Genomic DNA, 18,882 nt, shown 5'->3' with positions numbered 1-18,882 from the left:
AATATCATAGATATAAAAATTCTCTTTAACTTTAATTAGGCAATTTTTGGCAACAAGAATCACTTATTTCTAATGTAATAAACGCAATGCATTTAACTCATGTAGGTATATTTTGTTTATGGAATGGGCAATATTGATAATAACTGAAATAATAATATTTTTTTATTTAAAAAAAATGTCTTAAATTCTATAACGAATAAAAAATTTGTAAGTCATAGCTTACTTTTTAATTTATGTTTGTACCTATTATAAAAATTTTCTTTTTAAATCTAAGATTTTTTTTTTTTCATTTTTAAGAGAAATTTACAATCTATACCTTAGGCACAATAGGTAAATGTGATACAGAATATACATATAAGGTATCAAAACAAATTAATATTAATAATAATAACAGTTTACAATAAATTATATGTAACATGTTTACATGTTACGTTTGATGAGAGTAGCCACCCATTAATGACACTTTCGCTCGTTTTTTTTTTTTTTGTTATTTCTATAATATGTATTATACATATTTTATTTTATTTTATTATTTTTTTTTTTATGAATATACTTAATTTTTTAGTACTTGATTTATACAAGCAAGTCACGGCACCATTTTCGTTTTAACCTTCTTGGAGGGTTTCCGGGGATAGTTGGGGTAGAGAGATTTCGAACGAGCGGATTGGGGTGAGGTAATAAGTGGAGGTGAAAACGTTTGTAATACATTTTTGCTTCCTCATACACTAGAGGTATTTTTAAATCTGAATGAATAGTATGATTAGAAACATAAGGAGGGGCATTTAATAATTTACGAAGCGCTAGATTTTGGAAAGTTTGAATTTTGTTTAGATTGGACTTTTTTGCGTTTCCCCATAGTTGCAGTCCATACAGGGGCGGACTTGCCATTTTTCCGCCCCTAGGCATTACAACACAAGCGCCCTTTACATTGGCGTGCTCCCACGGCGGGGGTAATGTTCTATGAAATAAACTATAAAAATTGGATGAAATCTATAAGATTTCTGAGCAGTATGCACTATGCAGGAGACGGGCGACAGTGCAATGTTTATTATTATTTGTTATTAATTACTTTATCAAGACATCTGATTTCCAGAATTAATTCCAGTATTCTAAGAATGCCGAGTGCGGGGTGAGGCGGTTCAATTCAATTTTATTTACTTGCTAAGAACTGTGCGAGCGGTCCCCCACCCCACCTAGCTAGTAGAGCGGCTATAACAATGTACCTGGCGGCCTGAGGCAGTATATTTGACTGCCTTGGCTAGCGTTTTGCGCATGCGCCATTCACAATATTGTATGTGTTTACGCCGCACACCCGTATACCACTTCCCATGCATTAACATAGGCAACGCCGGCAACTGCCTCATCGAGTGCTGACATCGAGCCTCTAGCCGTGGCGGCGTGGCACAGCGCGCGCTGGTAGCAGAATTGAACCCAAACTGCATTGTATTGTAGCTTATGAATTAAAACGTTACTGCGACGGGGCTACGAGAGCCATTCTCCTTTTTCATGCAAGTTGTATACAAAAAAAAATTAATATCAAATATTAAATTAGGGAAATATAATAAATTATGAAATTATGAAAAACTAAAAAATTGCGCCCCAATAAATTTTGCGCCCTAGGCACGTGCCTTGGTGGCCTATGGGTAAATCCGCCCCTGAGTCCATATGTCCACATGGGTTTAAGTAAGGATTTATAAATAAGGAGTTTGGTACTAGTGTGAGTATATTTGTTATTATAAATGAGATTTTTTAAAAGACGTAAACGTTGGTTTAAGTTTATTCTTTTTGATTTAATATGCTGGGCCCATGTCAGCCTTTTATCGAGGGTTAGGCCAAGATATTTAGTGTTCTGAGCACTTGGAATTTGGGTCCCGTATATGAAAACATCATTGCAAGGAGTAAGTCTTAGGGTGAACGTCGTATGGATGGATTTCGCTTGATTAATTTTAAATCTCCAGTTGGTGTACCAATCTTCCATAAGAGAAAGGTGAGATTGGAGATTTTGAACTGCTAAATACAGGGTTAGAGTGAGTTGAGAGTATGGTTTTGTCATCCGCATAATCTGCAACCATTGTATTAGGGGAGGTTGGTTGGTCCGAGGCATATATATTGTAAAGGATGGGAGAGAGAATACCATCTTGGGACACACCCCCAGAAATATTGGCTACAGAAGAGTAGGCATTACCAACACGTACTTGAAAATTACGCTCAGAGAGATATGATTTAATAACGAGAAAGTAGGTGGGATGAAGACATTTTTTAATTTATAAAGAAGACCGTCATGCCATACCCTATCGAACGCCTGAGAGATGTCGAGAAATGCACTAGTGCAAAAAAGTTTTTTTTCTAAAGCGTAGGATATGGCATCAACTACTCTATGGACTTGCTGTATAGTTGAGTGGGCAGAACGAAATCCAAATTGAGAATTGGGAATGATATTGTTTTCTGCTATATATGGGTGCAGACGTTTGAGTAAGTTTTTCCAGAATTTTGGCAAAAAATGGAAGTAGGCTTATGGGACGAAAAGAGGAGATCGAATCAGGTGGTTTATTAGGTTTGGGGACTACGATAATTGTGGAGAATTTCCATAAAATTGGGAAGTAAGAGAGACGTAAAACAGAGTTAAAAATATGGGAAAGATGGACAATTGCTTTTTTAGGTAGGCATCTAGCTACTTCAGCTGTTATTAGGTCGAATCCTGGGGATTTACTAAGGGCGGATTGATTTATTGCGAATTTAATATCATTTGGTGTGAAATGTTTGACAGGACTGAGTAGGAGAGGATGAAGAATTAAGATAATCATTAACAGTATTAACAATGGTATGGGATAAAATGTCAGTGTGAGGTTGAAAAATATCAGAAAGATGCGCTTTGAAAAGTTCGGCTTTGTCAGAATTAGAAGTTACATAACTGCCATCTGGGTTTTTGATTGGGAGATTAGCAGATTTATATTTACACATTTTTTAGTCGCTCTTCAGAGACTACCATCTTTAGTAGATAGATTTGAAAGAAAATTAGCAAGGGATTCGGATTTATATTTTGCCAAAACTTTTTTAAGGTGGTTGGCTAGTTTATTATATTTTTGTTTATCAGACGGAAGACGCGTTCGTTGATACAAAGCTCTAGCTCTACGTTTTTCTACAATAATGCTGCGTATATATTCTGGAATTAGGGGGTGATGAGTTGCAGGTTGAAGTATTTTTGTTGAAGACCAAGCCGCAGACTGTATAAGTTTTGTAAGGTTATTTACAGCAAGATCAATATCAGCGGGTATTTTAAGTTTTACATTGAGACGGATTTGTTGGTCAACAAGATTATGGAATTTGAAATTGTCAGTAGAGGAATTGAATAGTTTAGGAGAGTCCTGTCTAGTCAATGGGGAAGCACTTACTGTTAACATCACTGAGGAGTGATCGGAATTAGGTTCGAGGAGGTTTTCCGTTATACAGTATTGGTTATTTGGAATTTTAGCAACAAAAATGTCTAAGATATCAGGGTTTTTGTGTGTGGAGGTCGGCTAGTATGTAGGACCAGGTGGGGCAAGAACTTTGAAATATTTGGATGATATAAAATTTTGAAGAACTAACCCACGCGGATTATTTGTACGACAACCCCATGACAAGTGTTTAGCATTATAGTCACCTCCGCGGACTAAAAAATTGTGATTTTTTGTAAGAAAGTAGTCAGTAAGGATTTGGTTTGTTATCTTGTGTTTAGGGGGGGAGTATAAGGCCGCAATGGTGATCGGGACGTTGTTTAAATTAATATTTATAGCAAAAGATAGCAAATAGGGCTGACAGAAATTTGGAAGCTATTGGAAGATGATCGATGATTTAATTAGGATGGCAACTCCACCATGCGCACTGTTGTCAGGATGATTGGTTTTCAATAATTTGTAACCAGGGATATATATTGAAGAATATTTGGTGAAATGGGTTTCTGTTATAAGAGCTATATCTATTCGTTTAACGTGAAGTACAGTTTCAAGTTCATTAATATGGTTTTTTAAGCCGTTAGCATTAAATTGGAGTATTAAGAGAGATTTATTTGTGACGTTACTAGACATTTATATTTTATTAAGTAGTTTCGTGATTACTTTATTGAGTAGAGAGATGAGAGGGTTAATAAGCGATTTGAACTCCTCCAGAAAATTAGTAATTGTGTTACTTAAATCTTGAGTTGGAATAGGAAGTGTATTGTCTGATTGGCCAGAAGTGGCTTGAGCATAAGTGGGAGAATGATTTGAGGGTTGGTTTGGATGAGGATTTGTTAAGGGGTGGGTGCCTCTTACATTTGTAGTTTTATTTCTAACATTATCAGATAAAAAATTACTTTTTGTAGTTTGTTTTCTGCCACGCTGAAGATTTCTGTAGACTGAGCAACCTTTGTAACTTGCTCGGTGATCCCCGGAACAAAGTGCGCATTTTGGTGGATCAGAGCGCGAGTTTGGACATGAAGAAGATCGATGATGATCACCACATCTGACACATCGTGAGTGATAGCCACAGCATGTTTTGGTATGTCCATACTCCTGGCAGTTAACGCATTGACTGATCACTTTAGGTTTGTAAGGCTCTTCAACTTTTATTTTGGTATGTAGAAGAGAGGATAGCTGGTAAATGCCATTTGAGTGAGCAGTTGGTTCCAGATCGACAAGAACAGTGGAAGTGGGAATTTGGTGGCCTTGTGGAGAACGTTTGTAACCTGTCTTACCTCAAACAGACGAGCTTCAAGCTCAGTTTTTATTAGATCTGTAGGTGTAGATGGATGAATATGACGAATGACAACCCGTGTGGGTTTATCTTCCCGTAATTGAAAGGTGTGGTATTCAGACTTGCTTTCTTTAAGATAGCGTACAAGTATTCTATAAGATTCAGGGTTTGAGGTTTGTATTTTTAGACGGTCGCCGGCAGATTTGCTAAAGAAATGGTCTACGCCAATTAGATCTTTAAGAGCTGCACAGAAGTTTGGAAAGTCTAAAACACCTTTCATGAATATCGGGGGAGGAGGTTTGATGTGAGTATCGTTATTTGCATCTTCTGTATCAGAGGTAGCGTCAACAACTGTGTCTGATGAATCATTTTGACTTGGATTTGGATTTAAAGCTTCAAAGCGGTTTTGTGTAGTAAATAGTTTTTTATTCGGCGGAGGAGGAGTTTTCGGAGACATGTCAGATGAAGAACTAGAAAGAATCCTTTTGTTTTTCTGCATGGGTTTCTGGATCCATTCGCCATCTGTAGGGTTGCTCATATTACGACTCTGAGAGCTGTATTCAGAATTAATTGTGAGACCTTTGGTAGAATTTGTAGGAATTGTTAAACGAGCAGACTGTATAGTGCTGTTTTTAGTTTTACTTTTATCCGTGATAGTTGAATTGATTGTTTTTTTTTTTTGTACATTATTTATATTTGGAGTAGACGGCATTCCTTACGTGAGCAAGGCCACGGACCGCTGGACGTCGCACGCAAAACCGCGATAACGCAGCGCGTTATCTGCGGTTCACACAACGACTGTTAGATATTTCACTAGACACTTATATTATGTAAGTAAAAATAAATTAAATTTAGTAAGCATTACGAGAACGGCATACTTACAGTTCAAATTAAGTTGTTAATTTGCATAGGGTTTATCATTAATAATTTTATGTTATAAATTTGAACCGAATCGGTTGCGAAGAACGAGAATAACAACGAATTATTACGGAGTTAAAATAAGACGTGTGTATCGAACGCAGTGCGAACCGGGACTCAAATCTAAGATTTGAAAATTCAATACGAAAAAAAATTGTCTATCTTTATAAAAAAAAAAAAAATGTCTTAAATGAAGTTTATATTTTTATAAGAATGTCAATAAAATATTATTTGTTAGTTCAAATAGCATGGAAATTTGATGCAAAGCTCCTGATAAATTGTTCCAATAGCAGTTGAAAAATATTAAAAATACAATTTTTTTTGATACCTAAGCAATTAAAGTTTGAATTGTAACAGAATGTATCAAATTTAAAATTAAAAAATGATTTTGTAGGTAGTTAATAAATTATAATTGGTTACATACTTACATAGGTTAAAATGTATTGTAGAGCTGGGATATTCGAATTTGTAGTGGGGGTGTAAGGTTATATATAACTTATAGACAGCTATCTGCAAAACGGCAAAACATATTTTATCACCCAATGTTTTATGTTTAAGTGCAGGATTAGCGGAAGGGTACGGAGTACCCAATATCTTACGATCAAAGAAAATGCCTATTTTACCGTTAGCCGGATGGAAAAATGTCGTTTTCTATATAGCACTTCCATCGGCATTGAAAATTATACTATCAGCCGGCACAGTTTGAGGATGAAGCGTTGGAAAATTATCTTTTTCCATTCACCGAATAGAAAATGCACTGTTCAAACCAGACATTATCGTATGCGTATCATATACATTTTATCAATTAATACTAGTTGCAAGGAGGGTAACTCCCGACTTCTCGAGATATGAAACAGTTGGGTGAATTGCCCCCCCCCCCTCGTATCCGCCACTGAATGAAGCATATATACGATTACACAACTTGGATCTAAGTACCACTACTATCGATAATAAATTCTATATTATTCACATACTAGTATATTATTACTACCTACATACGAGTACATAGTATTATAAAATAGTTTATATGCCTGTGAAGTGTGATTATACATTGCTCTTATTGCTTCACCGATTTTTCTTGGATGGATATGGGGGTAAATGGTAAAATTATAAACACTATTACATATAATTTGGTTACCAACATTATAAAGATTTTTAAATATTTGAATAATTATGTTTTTAAAATATTAAAACATGGAAAATTGTTGAGTAAATATTTATAAAGGTAGTTCAGTAAGTCACTGAATTATAATTATTTATTTATTGTTAATAAATTATTTATTCCAAATTTTCAACAGATCCCTATTCCGTTTACTGCAAACATGATAGGAACAGTAATATTTAATTTTTCAGTAGAATCATCTGGATTGAAGAACAGTGGAAAATTCAAATAATAGAAGTCAAAAAAATATTTAACTTATTATAATATATTATGATTTATGAATTATAATGTCTCGCACAAAACAGAAACAAAAAATAACTTGTACATTTCAATACAGTTACAAGGCCTTCCAAACATTTTTTTTTTCATTCTAGCAATGAATTCTAGCATTTATGCACCGTTCCTGTATCATACAATAATTATTATTCTCTCAGTTTTGTCCATGATCCACAGAATAACATCTGCCTGCTAGTGCCTTGAACTTATCTCTTGCTTAGGACAATTTGTTGTTGTTGTTCTTTGAATAATCATACATCCTGTAAAAGAAGTTTAAAATAATATGTACCTCCGCTTCTTATTTGACCGTTCTTGGTTGATTGCGTCAGATCTTATCCTAGCCTGGATTAAGAGGGGGTTTGTCCAATAAAGAATTAAAAAGCCCATAACTGTCAGCCAAAGATTATATTGAAATAATTTATTCTTTTTAATTTTTTACAGTAAAAAATATTACATTTTAAGAAAAATGTCAAACTATTTACTAAATATTTTATTTGTGTTTACTGCTTATTAAGTTATGTGTATGCAGTATTAAAATGTTCATTCACTGGGTCCACAATTCTGTATTGGCCTTTAGAGGTCTCAATTCAGACTTGATCTCCTCTAGTCTCAAATTCACACATACTAGTTGGATAGACTATTTCTAATACTCGTGGTTAAGGCTTAAAACTATAGGTGTTGATCATTTTCACTAAACCTATAAATCTAATCAATTCCATAATTTTTTGTAAGCTTCATGTTATTTGTCTCACTGGTCAAAAGATTATGTACTTAGGCATGACATTTATTTTATCATTGGGAGCCTATTTGATTTTTAGTTTGTTTAAATATATTACTTAATATTGTTGTTTTAAATATTGTAGTTATCAAAATTTACCAAAAATATAGAATGATATATATCAGAGTTCTTAAATAATAAAATAAATAACCATTAAAAAAAATACTAACCTTTCATAAAATGTTATTAGCAAAGATTTTTGGTTACAATAACCATTCTTTCAATTGAAAGGCATTTCCTAAAAAATATAAAACCGTGAGTACTTATTTAAACTTTAATTTACAGATTGTTAATAGTAAATCTATCTTAAAATGTGAGCATGCGTAAAACATAAATTTACTTGTTGGATTCTACTTCTTCAAGGCATTTTCAGTTTTTATTGAATAAACATTTGTTTGATAACATTTGGCTGTCAGATACATTTGGTAAATTTCTCACGTAATGCTGAAATGAATTAATAACATTAACTATATTAACTAATACACAAAATATGATTTATACAATTTTAAATTATAATAATAATAATACTTGTATAAAAAATGGTTTTGCATTGGTTAAATAAAAAAATACCTATTTGTAAACCAAACAGAACAAATCATAATTAATTTACATGTAAGCTGATCAATATGTCCAATATATTTCAAAGCTCAGCTTTATAAACAGGATAAAAATAAAACATACATGCTGGTAAAATAAACAAAACAAAAATTATACATAATCGAGAATCTGAGTTAACACACATGAAAACATACATACTTACAAAACATTGAAGATGTTCCGTTTGCTGAATACATTCATGGACACAGATTGACAGCTATTCGACAATATTATAGACCGAATTTCATTTCAATTTTATATTTTCAGCAACAAATAATTATCACATTACTCCATTATGACATCGTAAAAGACATATTTAACTCAATGTTTAAAGTTTAAACTGAGCACTCCATACAGGCAGATAATTTTGCATACATTTAAAAAAGGTTAAAATGAAACAACTTATTCATTGCTGGCAGACAAAATAGTCTACGACAATAATGATAACAATCACAATTAAATCATCGTTCATTCAGTCAGACTAGAAATAATTATATATACAAGGAGGATTATGGCAATCATGCTTAATAACTTACTACATACCCAATAAACACATTTTTTTTTTTTAATTAACAATTATTAATATTACTTAGCAACATTAATTAACAATTATCACTGTAATTGAGATATACTAAAAACATAAATTAAATAAAATACTCTGACTCAAACTTGATTTTCAAATGTGTATTAGATTTTATTAGAATAATAACTATTATGATGTAATTTTATTCAAATAAAAGATAAAAACCATCATATTTATAATTTTGTTTTAAACAAATTAAGCATAAGTCAAACATTAGTAGAATAACTAATTGACAAATAACCAACCAGAATCAATATTTTGGAAGTTGATTATATTTTATGCATACATGTTATTATAGAAAACATTGATACAGTCAACTATTGGGAAAGACAAACAAATAAATATATATATATACATTATACATATATTATGACATACTATTTTAAAACTTGATTTTATTTTCAAATAGATTTGGTTAAAATATTTTTACGAATGTATATAATATAATATAATATGACATAATATAACATAATTTTATTGAAAAACTAATAGCAAATTTAGATATAAGAAAATAACAAATATTTTTCAATTGTCAGAAAACGTAGAAGTACATGACACTTGAGATTAAAAAAAAAATTAGCTGGTAGTACAATTAATAATTATGTAAGGTAAAAAAAAAATAACTGTATTGTGGATATTGAAAGCCATAATACCATCCATATTTTCATTGCGTAACAAAAAAAATCCAGTCTTAAGTGTATACAGTAGACATACAGACACATAATAAAACTATTTTTGAAAGTAAAACTATTTTTTTTTAGTATATAATATTGTATTACCATGTGTTCAGGCCACAAAGTAAAACAAAGTTATTAAATGTTTTAATGAGATAGAATAATTTCCAATCAAATAATGTCATACAAATTACGTTCATACCATTTGTAAGTTCATTCGTACCACCAAAGGATAATTAATAATTTAAATATGTATTCTATTAATATTAAGATAATCCTTAACAATTATATAGTAGTAACAATAAATAGATTTATAAACAAAGAATACACAAGTACCTATATGTATATATTTAATACATACTCTGATGCATAAAAAAATGGTTTATACATACACCTATTCGTATGCGTGTAATGTATATCTACTTTTTAAATTTTGATTAAAAAGTTAATTTGTCCAGTAAATAAGGTTTTTTTTTCTATGCCACATTCTGTATCAAAAAAAGTTGTATTTTAATAAAAATAATCATTATACTAATAACATTTCAACTGGAACAAAATTGTAACTACAAAACATAAGCCATTTAATTTTATTTATTTGTAATAATCATGTATGTACAATGTACATATTGAATATGTTAGAAAAACTGGTATGGTTTAAGGACAGTAAATAAATTGTTATTGATATTATTCATTTAACTTTGTATTATATTACCATTATCTTTTTAGCGATTGCCTGAAGAATTGTAATCATTATTAGAACGTTTCCTGTTATTATAGTTATTTCGTTGAGAGTTAAGACCATGTTGAGACCATTGATTGTTTCCACTAGGAGGCGGTGGTGGTGGCATCATACGACCATTAGCTAGACTCCATCCAGCAGCTTGCGTTAATGCAGCAGCAACAATAGCCGGACTCAAAGGCAACATTGGGTTATAGCTGTCTTGACCATTAATCCCCAATGACTGTAGATTAGGCATGTCTACACTCCCCCGATTATCATGTTGTGAGTGATACCAATTTCGATAATTGTCATTATGACGATTATTAGAACGCTCCCAGGGTTCACTAGGTGGGGGAGTTTGATGACGATTTTTGGGAGCTTGTGGTTTTGGGGCGGCTTCGGAAACACGCACCGAAACGTCTTTAACAATATGATCTTCACCACATAAACTAGCAGCTACTTCAGGATCAAGGAAAGTTACAAATGCAAATCCGCGGAATGGATTTTTGGGTACGAACACATTGATGACTTCTCCAAATTTGCTGAAATACTCACGAATGTCATCAGCTGTTAAATCTTCTGTCACACGACCCACAAATACTTTTCCAGAAAGCTCTGAACCATTACCTTCCTAAATTATATAAATACTTACATAAATATTCAAAGTTTGTATAATCTACTAAATTTATCTCACCTTAGACTTGGGAACCTTAACTTCACAATTACGACCATCAATCTTGTGACGCTGAGAAAGAACTCTTACTTGTGATTCTAAGTTAGTATATCTTAAAAATCCATATCCTCGAGATTGTCCATTTTTATCTCTTTTTATCTATTATTAATAATAATAATAATAGATAAATATTATTAACTATAATGATATATGTGTAAGACACTATTCAATAATTGTATCTTCTTCTTTCTTTTCGCCCATCACTTTCAACTATATAGGCCACTCTTGTCTTACGCTTCTTCAGGGCACTATCTCTTGCCTCTTATTTACTCACACTAGCTATTTTCATGTTATTTAATATTCTATTCATCCATTTCTTCTTCAGTCACCCTCTCTCTCACTCTTGTTTCCTTCAAAATTAATTTCCATAGCTACTCTCATTGCCACCAAGTCACCTCTCTTCATGACTAAACCACCTTAACCTATTCTTTCTCATTTTGTCTACAATTGGTGTCACTCCTATACTACTCTTAATGAATTAATTTTTTATTATATCCTTCCTAGTTACTCTATACATCTACTTTTACATTCTTATATATGCTACACTTACCCTATATTCTGTTTTATTGTCCACTGACCAACATTCCAATCCATACATATTGTAGTCATGTTGATTGGCCTGACAACTGCTTTATACAATTTGCCATTTAATCTCATTATCATCATCTTGTTACACAAAATACTTAACACTTCTCTCCACTTCATCCATCCAGACAAAATTCTCAAAACCTCTTTTCTTTTATTTAACATATCCTAAGTACTGTAACCCATTCACCTCATACACTGCATTATTTCCCATCTTCATCACATGCATTGCCCCATAAACTTCTCAAATACTTTCTCCAAAATCATACACAATTGTCTCTGTTTTAATTCTACTTATCCTTAGGCTTTAGCCCCTTGCTTCCAATTCTATCATATGCCTTAACCAGTGTTTATTTCAGACCTTCTATCTCGGGGGGTAACACTCCTCCGGTCACTCTCCTGAAATAAACACTGGCCTTAACCATATCTATAAATACTATAAACAAATGTACTTTCTTCTCTCTATTTACTATAATATTCAATAATTGTGTAATTTAAAAATTCAAAAATAAAATAGTCCTCTTCTCCCCTTCAGCTAGTTATGCACAATATAAATTATGTTTATGTATGCATTTTTTAAATCATTTAATTATTACCTGCAACATAAGTAGTTCTCCGAATTGACCAAAGTATTCTTTTAATTTTTGTTCATCATAAGTATATGGTATATTTAAGACAACTAAGTCTGAACATTTCAATTTTGTCTCTAATCTCTTGGTTTTAGCTGTTGGATTTTCTACACTATCATCAATCTTTCTCTTATTTTCCACTAAAATAGTAAAATTATAGGTATATATACAATTTTTAATGTATAAAGGTATACTTACATTATTATAGTACCTATACTTTGGGCTGTTCTTACAATGTACGGTTAAAGTTAACAAACACTTAACCGGCCGAATTCTGCCGATAATAAAATATGTTATCAGTCGGTTAGCGTTAACCAATACTTTACCGGACATTGTAAGAACAGCCCTAAGTAAAGGTACTATAATAATGCAAGTATACCTTTATAAATTAAAAATGTTATGTAATAAAGTATCACATATTTATTTATTTATGTAGGTACATTAAGTACAGTTTTAAATAAATAATACAAATTATTGATATTAGATAAATGTATTATCCTAAACGACCTAAACCAATGGTGTAAGTATTTGCTTTGGTGAAGCAGATCATTTTTATATAAATAAATCTACCTATCAAAAAAGAAATTATTAATCAAATATTTTCCATCACTAAAAACATACATTTTCTTCTATCTAGTGTTGGGCAAAGGTATCAATAATTATTAATCATTACATTTTTTTAATACTCAAGCAGTAATAATTAATTAAGAGGACGTCACACCCACATGTGTTGTCTTTGTCTAACAAATCTAACTAAAACTGTTTTACGCAGGACAACTTTTATCTTTCTGTGTTTGTTTGTTTTCAAAACTTTTGAACATAAAGGGTAGAAAATTATCTATGCAACAATGTGCCTATATTTTAGATAACATAAATATAATAAAAGTTATTTGTTTCTAAACATTTTGTTTTTTTATTTGCTTATAAAAAAGGATTGGATAGTGCTATAAAAAAATAGCACACTGTTGCACAGATTAAGTTTTTCTTTACATGTTTTGAAAATTTGGTAGGTAGTTCTACAACAATTATGGGAACGATTCTGGCTTAGCAACCTATCGATTTTCAATTTTTTTTTTTCCAAAATGTGTATTTTAGGGACCTTTAAGGTGCGAGAAAAGTTGTCCCGCGCAAAACTGCTTTTGCTATGTTGTTCATTTGTAAGACGGAGACAACTCATGCGGGTGTGACGTCCTTTAAGTGTATAAACCAAATTATAAAAATGATGTATGTTTTGGAAAAAACTCATAGATGAGATTAAGGAACATTTTTTTGTTGAATTGTTCAATTTTGTATTCAAATTTAATGAAAATAAATAACAATAATAATAATAATATTAATGGCATATTTTAAATACTGCATTCATATACATGTATAAGGTAGTATACAAATATTTAATACATTTTCTAAAAGAAATAATAGATTTTTAGAGTTAAATGTTCAAGGTATTAAACCTTACATTAAATAATTAACAATATTTGATAATAAATTTCAATAAAATTGTCTACAGCTCTGTGATTTATCATATATTATAATATGTAGTACATACATGTATGCAAGCATCCCCAAGATGAATTTGCAACTGTGGGAATGCCCGCAGTAATTGTTATAAGTAGATAGGATAATTTGACTTAATTAATATATATATCTACCTACATGCTCAGTTAAGTAGATTATTAATATAAAGGTTGATAAGATATATGGTTAAGAAGAAAAAATTTAAAAACATTGTTGTACATTTTGTAATACTATGAAATTACCTTTAGGGAAAACACAGTAGTAAGGTGTCTTTCCCCATTCGTTGTCAGGCACATGGAATCGGAAGTCAGCCAACCGAACGCCTCTGACAACATTGTTTTCAGTGCGAAATTTAAGACCACTAGCCCCCGGAAACTGGGCTGTTAACGTAGATAGCAGTAATGTACCATTGTCTTCAAGTGGCAGTTCGACCGCTTCACCATATTCTTCGTCAGACACCAATACATACTTGACAGACATGTCGTCGAAATCCCGACGATCCTATGGGGAATTTCAAACAGACTACCGTTCCCTCGTTCACAAAAAATCTAATTTCTGACGCACTATGTAGTGATATCCGAGTTAAATGGATGGGTTATGAATAATTTTAAAGTATTTTTATCGATCGATTTAATTGTTTTTGACGAAAGTCAGGTATTCAATGGATTTAAACACTAAATTTACGACGGCGACAAAAGTCAATAATTGCTTCCCACGAGTTTGATCGTTTAATGCAGATGTGACGATAAAATTTGAAAGCACGGTCGCTGGCAATTTTTGATAATTAATATACAGATACTGGTGTCCGGAACTGGGTACTTTCGAGACATACGAAAATACGACACACAGTCTAATATAGTAATATTTATAATTCAATATTTCATAGAAAACTCTAAAAAGATTAAATGTTGAATCATAGAAAAAAGATGTTGAATGTTCTATTATCTAAAAGTTTTTTTTTTTGTGAAAGGTTCCGAACTTATTTTTATGGTTAATGGTTACTGGACACTGGTAAAACATTAAACCATAGAACAGCTGTTGTAATATGTGATATACGCACGATTAAAGATATACTGGTTACACATCGAGACTGTATAACACAGCTCGAAAAGCGCGATTAAAAATGTACTGACTAGTAGCACTATCTAGTGGTCTCTTTAACTTATTTTAACCACGTAAATTTCTTAATTGTGAAAACCAAGTATTTATATATAATACCTAAATACCTTAGTACTATAATTACTACTTACTTTTATACATTAACAATTTAAAACCACGATTAAAGATATATCATAAATCATAAATCGTGATATACACGTTAGTACTTGTCTACTATGCATATCTTTAATCGTGGATATACCCGCCAAGTGATGAATAAATCAACTATAATACCAGACATACTATAATATATAGTATGTCACTTCTTAATATATATAGTCACTTCTCTACATCGACGTAGTATGTGATCTAAGGTACCAGATGTTATATAATTTTTTAACCATGCTTTTAAAATATAATATTTATTAGTGGTTAATAATTATATATTATATTCTATAATGTATAATATAATAATATATCAGGCGCCACTCCAATAGGGGGAGACACTTTGGTCAAGCCCTCCCAGGCTTTCCAAAAATTTTAATTTTTAATACATAATATTTCTCCTTGTGAACTGTAAAATCCCGATTATTTAATTAGATAGGTACCTACCAATTTTAAAAAGAACATAATCGGCTAACGTTGCTACTAGCTCGCTGCGCTGTGCTCGTACAAAAAAAATCGAAAAAACACCAAACACGAGTTCAGTGGCGAGGCGAGCTATTTTCACACAAGGAGCAAAGATTTTGTTCTAACCACCCAATCACCCACCCAATATTTTATGAAAAAAAATTGCGTTAAATTAAATTATGTTTATTATTTATTTCAAATTTATATATAGGTACAATGACAGTACATTCTTAAAATGTTTGAAGTTAATAACATAGCTTTTAGTTTATTATTTTCTTATTTAAGTTATTTTTTAAGATTCTGATCGGAGCAAAACGCAATGATGCCGCAGGGGCGGATAGGGCTATTTTATTTTACCGGGAAATTAATTCAAGGGGGGCCCCGAACGGAAGGGCCCCAAAAAATGTTTACTCGATTCGCTCGCAGTACAATCGCTAATCTAATTTTGTAATTTTATGTACACTGTTTGAGGATGTCAAAAAAATAAATAGTATGCTGCAATTCTGGCAACATTTTTTATTAGGTAGAAATTAATATATTAATTTTTTTTTAATATTTCACTTTGTGCAGCTACCTTATCAATTATATCATTAGGATTAATTTCAGTTAACGTTTCTTTTTCAACACTCATTAACATAAAACTTTCTAAATTTTCTTGTGACATAGAATTTCTTAAATAATTTGTAACCTATTTAAGTTTTGAAAAACTACGTTCACATCCTACTTGAGTGATTGAAAACGTAAGTAACAATTTATATGCAAAATACAGACCTGGGTAAGCATTACTAAACAAATTATGATTAACTATTACGCCAAAACAACAAACAACACAGCACATTTCCTTTGTTTCCTCAGAATTATGAGAACATTTTTCATTATCCATATAATTTTGTTCTGTAAAGAATAAAAATTTTATAGGTAAACTGAAGACATAACTGATAGACTTATAATTATTAAGCATACAAACCATTATCTTCTCCGTCTTAAATTAATTCAATAGCTTCCTCATATTGATCACTTATACAATTTCTTTTTAATTTTGGCCACTTGAAAACAAAGTCATTACTACTCTTGACAATGCTGTCCATGATACATATCTGGCATAAATGGTACAATATTTAAATGGATACTTTTTAGTAAATCATCTGGTAGAGGTTCATCAATACAAAAATTATTTGGATCCAAACAATTGAGCATATAAATGTTTGTGCTTTTCAAAACGTACTACAATACTTAGGATAACTGAGTCAAATATTATATTATGCACATTTACTGTATACGAATGCAATGGATCATTTGCCCATGTCAAAAAATTATCATCAGCTTGCTTGATGCTGGTAAAATCACGATTAATTTTTTTCAAATCATTATGAGTTTGAAATACCATTGGTGGTCAGAAACTAAATTTACACCATAACCTTGAAGGTATTTGGTTAAGGGCGTGGTCGTATTAAAAATTCTTAAATAAACTTGTGCTGTTAAAATTGTTTCATATTTACACAGTCCTTCCATCAAACCACTAGCCTTTAGTCGTGCTTCTGGTTTAATATTTATATTTTCACAAATTTCTTCTAATGAAGTTATAAATTCAACAAACAGTCAGTCTTGTAAAGTATTTGAATACTTGTATTTAAATACTTTTTGAAGTATTTATATGGTATACTAAATACAATTTTTTTAATGTATTTTATAAGTATTTAGAATACTTTTTAAATGTATTTTTAACAAAATTTAAATACTTGTATTAAAATACCATAAAATCCGTTTTATTAATTTTAATTTATTATTTTTCACAAAAAATTTACAACAATAAAAATAATATTATTTTCGTTGAAAACTAATATTATGTTTTTGTATAGTAAAATTAGGTAATAACATTATTTAAAATTTAAAAAATACCACATCAAATTTTATATGGTTTCTATATTGGAATTTTTTAAGAAAATTGAAAATCTAATAATTTTAAAATAGTTCCATATTAATAGTTAATACCACTCTTTGGTTTATTTGTTTCATTACAATTTAATCAATATTAGTTGAAATATATCTGAATGCAGAATGAAATATGTGAACATGTATATGTTACCGGAAATGTTGACAATTCCTAAAATCGGAAGGAAATGATATCATCGCCTAGTATATTATGTTATCATTTCCTAACGATAGTAGGCAAAGATGGCAAATTTTTTAAATTTAATCTGACTTATTTAAATATTATTTTTTTTCAAAAATAATTATTAATTAATCTACTATATCACCTTAATAAATAATCAATTAATAAACAAGTATTTTTTTAACATTTTAATTTATGTAATTTAAGCTTTTTAAAATTTTTTTATGATTTGCATACGTTTGCAACAATTTTTATTTTCACATGACAAACTTCCATGACATTTAGAATTACAAATTCTAGATTCCGATCTGCAAGCACACCTGTTCGTCTTGCATTTTGTCTTACATTGACATCGGGTATATCCTCGTGCCCCTGAAATACTATTTACAGTCAGTGTTGTAGCGAATCATGTTTTTCAGAAGCAATTGCTTCTGGTTTCGGGGGGGTGGTGGTGGGCCATAACCCCATAAAGCCAACATGCACGATCAGTCTTTGAACTTAATTTTGGGTGATATCCCGCCTCCCTATTTGAGCATATGAGTATCGTACACATCAATTGGAGTAGGGTGGGGGAAGGTCATAATAATATGTTGGCTTCCATATGATTTAAAGTTCGCTACGCCACTGTTTACAGTAGCTGCCTCCCGAAGTGATAATGGTTTTTATGCTTGACCTGCCGATTTTAAAACAGTACTTAGATCCAATAAATTTGCTTTGCAAGGATTTATTTCTGATCTTGTGTAATTGAACAACTTTGACAGTTGACACCAAACTTACTATTTTATGCCAGGGACACACTGCGTGTTTAAAATCGGTTATCGCAATCGACATAAATCCGTGTTTGATATAATTTCATGTTTCCACACAGATAAATAAAATAATTTTATATACCCGTGTGTCTCCGTTTCTCATTTAATTTGAGTTCGACAGCATTATTAGTTCGATAGTGTCTTCTATATAGAGTGTAAAGGACTATAATATATAGTTTTATTTAATTAATTTATAATAATTATAATTTGTATCGAAACAATATTTATCATTTTTTACAGTAAAATATACATTTTTAATATTATTTAAAAAAAAAAAATTAATAAATGTCATTTTATGCATTTTTTTTTTGATATATTTTTAGATCATCAAATTCCGGGCCCTAGTGA

General features: G+C 31.1%; 1 protein-coding gene across 4 annotated transcripts; it reads right to left on the bottom strand.

The window, feature by feature from the left end:
• Nucleotides 1-7,040: 7,040 nt before the first annotated feature.
• LOC100163080 (TAR DNA-binding protein 43) lies at nucleotides 7,041-15,423 on the bottom strand. 4 transcript variants are annotated; one of them, XM_029489555.1, is made up of 8 exons: nucleotides 14,127-15,423; nucleotides 12,337-12,509; nucleotides 11,117-11,254; nucleotides 8,608-11,053; nucleotides 8,376-8,531; nucleotides 8,188-8,291; nucleotides 8,018-8,085; nucleotides 7,041-7,329 (listed from the first exon to the last, which is right to left on the bottom strand). In XM_029489555.1, the coding sequence occupies exons 1-4, from the start codon at nucleotides 14,362-14,364 to the stop codon at nucleotides 10,424-10,426; spliced, it is 1,179 nt and encodes a 392-aa protein (XP_029345415.1). In that variant the 5' UTR covers nucleotides 14,365-15,423; the 3' UTR covers nucleotides 7,041-7,329; nucleotides 8,018-8,085; nucleotides 8,188-8,291; nucleotides 8,376-8,531; nucleotides 8,608-10,423. The 4 variants fall into 4 exon arrangements, with proteins under 4 accessions (XP_029345415.1, XP_003247957.1, XP_008188154.1 ...); XM_003247909.4 differs by having other exon boundaries at nucleotides 8,376-11,053; XM_008189932.3 differs by lacking the exon at nucleotides 8,376-8,531.
• Nucleotides 15,424-18,882: the final 3,459 nt, after the last annotated feature.

The sequence above is a fragment of the Acyrthosiphon pisum genome, chromosome A2 (genome assembly GCF_005508785.2).
Source record: "Acyrthosiphon pisum isolate AL4f chromosome A2, pea_aphid_22Mar2018_4r6ur, whole genome shotgun sequence".
NCBI lineage: Eukaryota > Metazoa > Arthropoda > Insecta > Hemiptera > Aphididae > Acyrthosiphon > Acyrthosiphon pisum.
The sequence above is the reverse complement of the archived record's forward strand: the minus strand, read 5'-3'. Positions and strand labels throughout refer to the sequence as shown.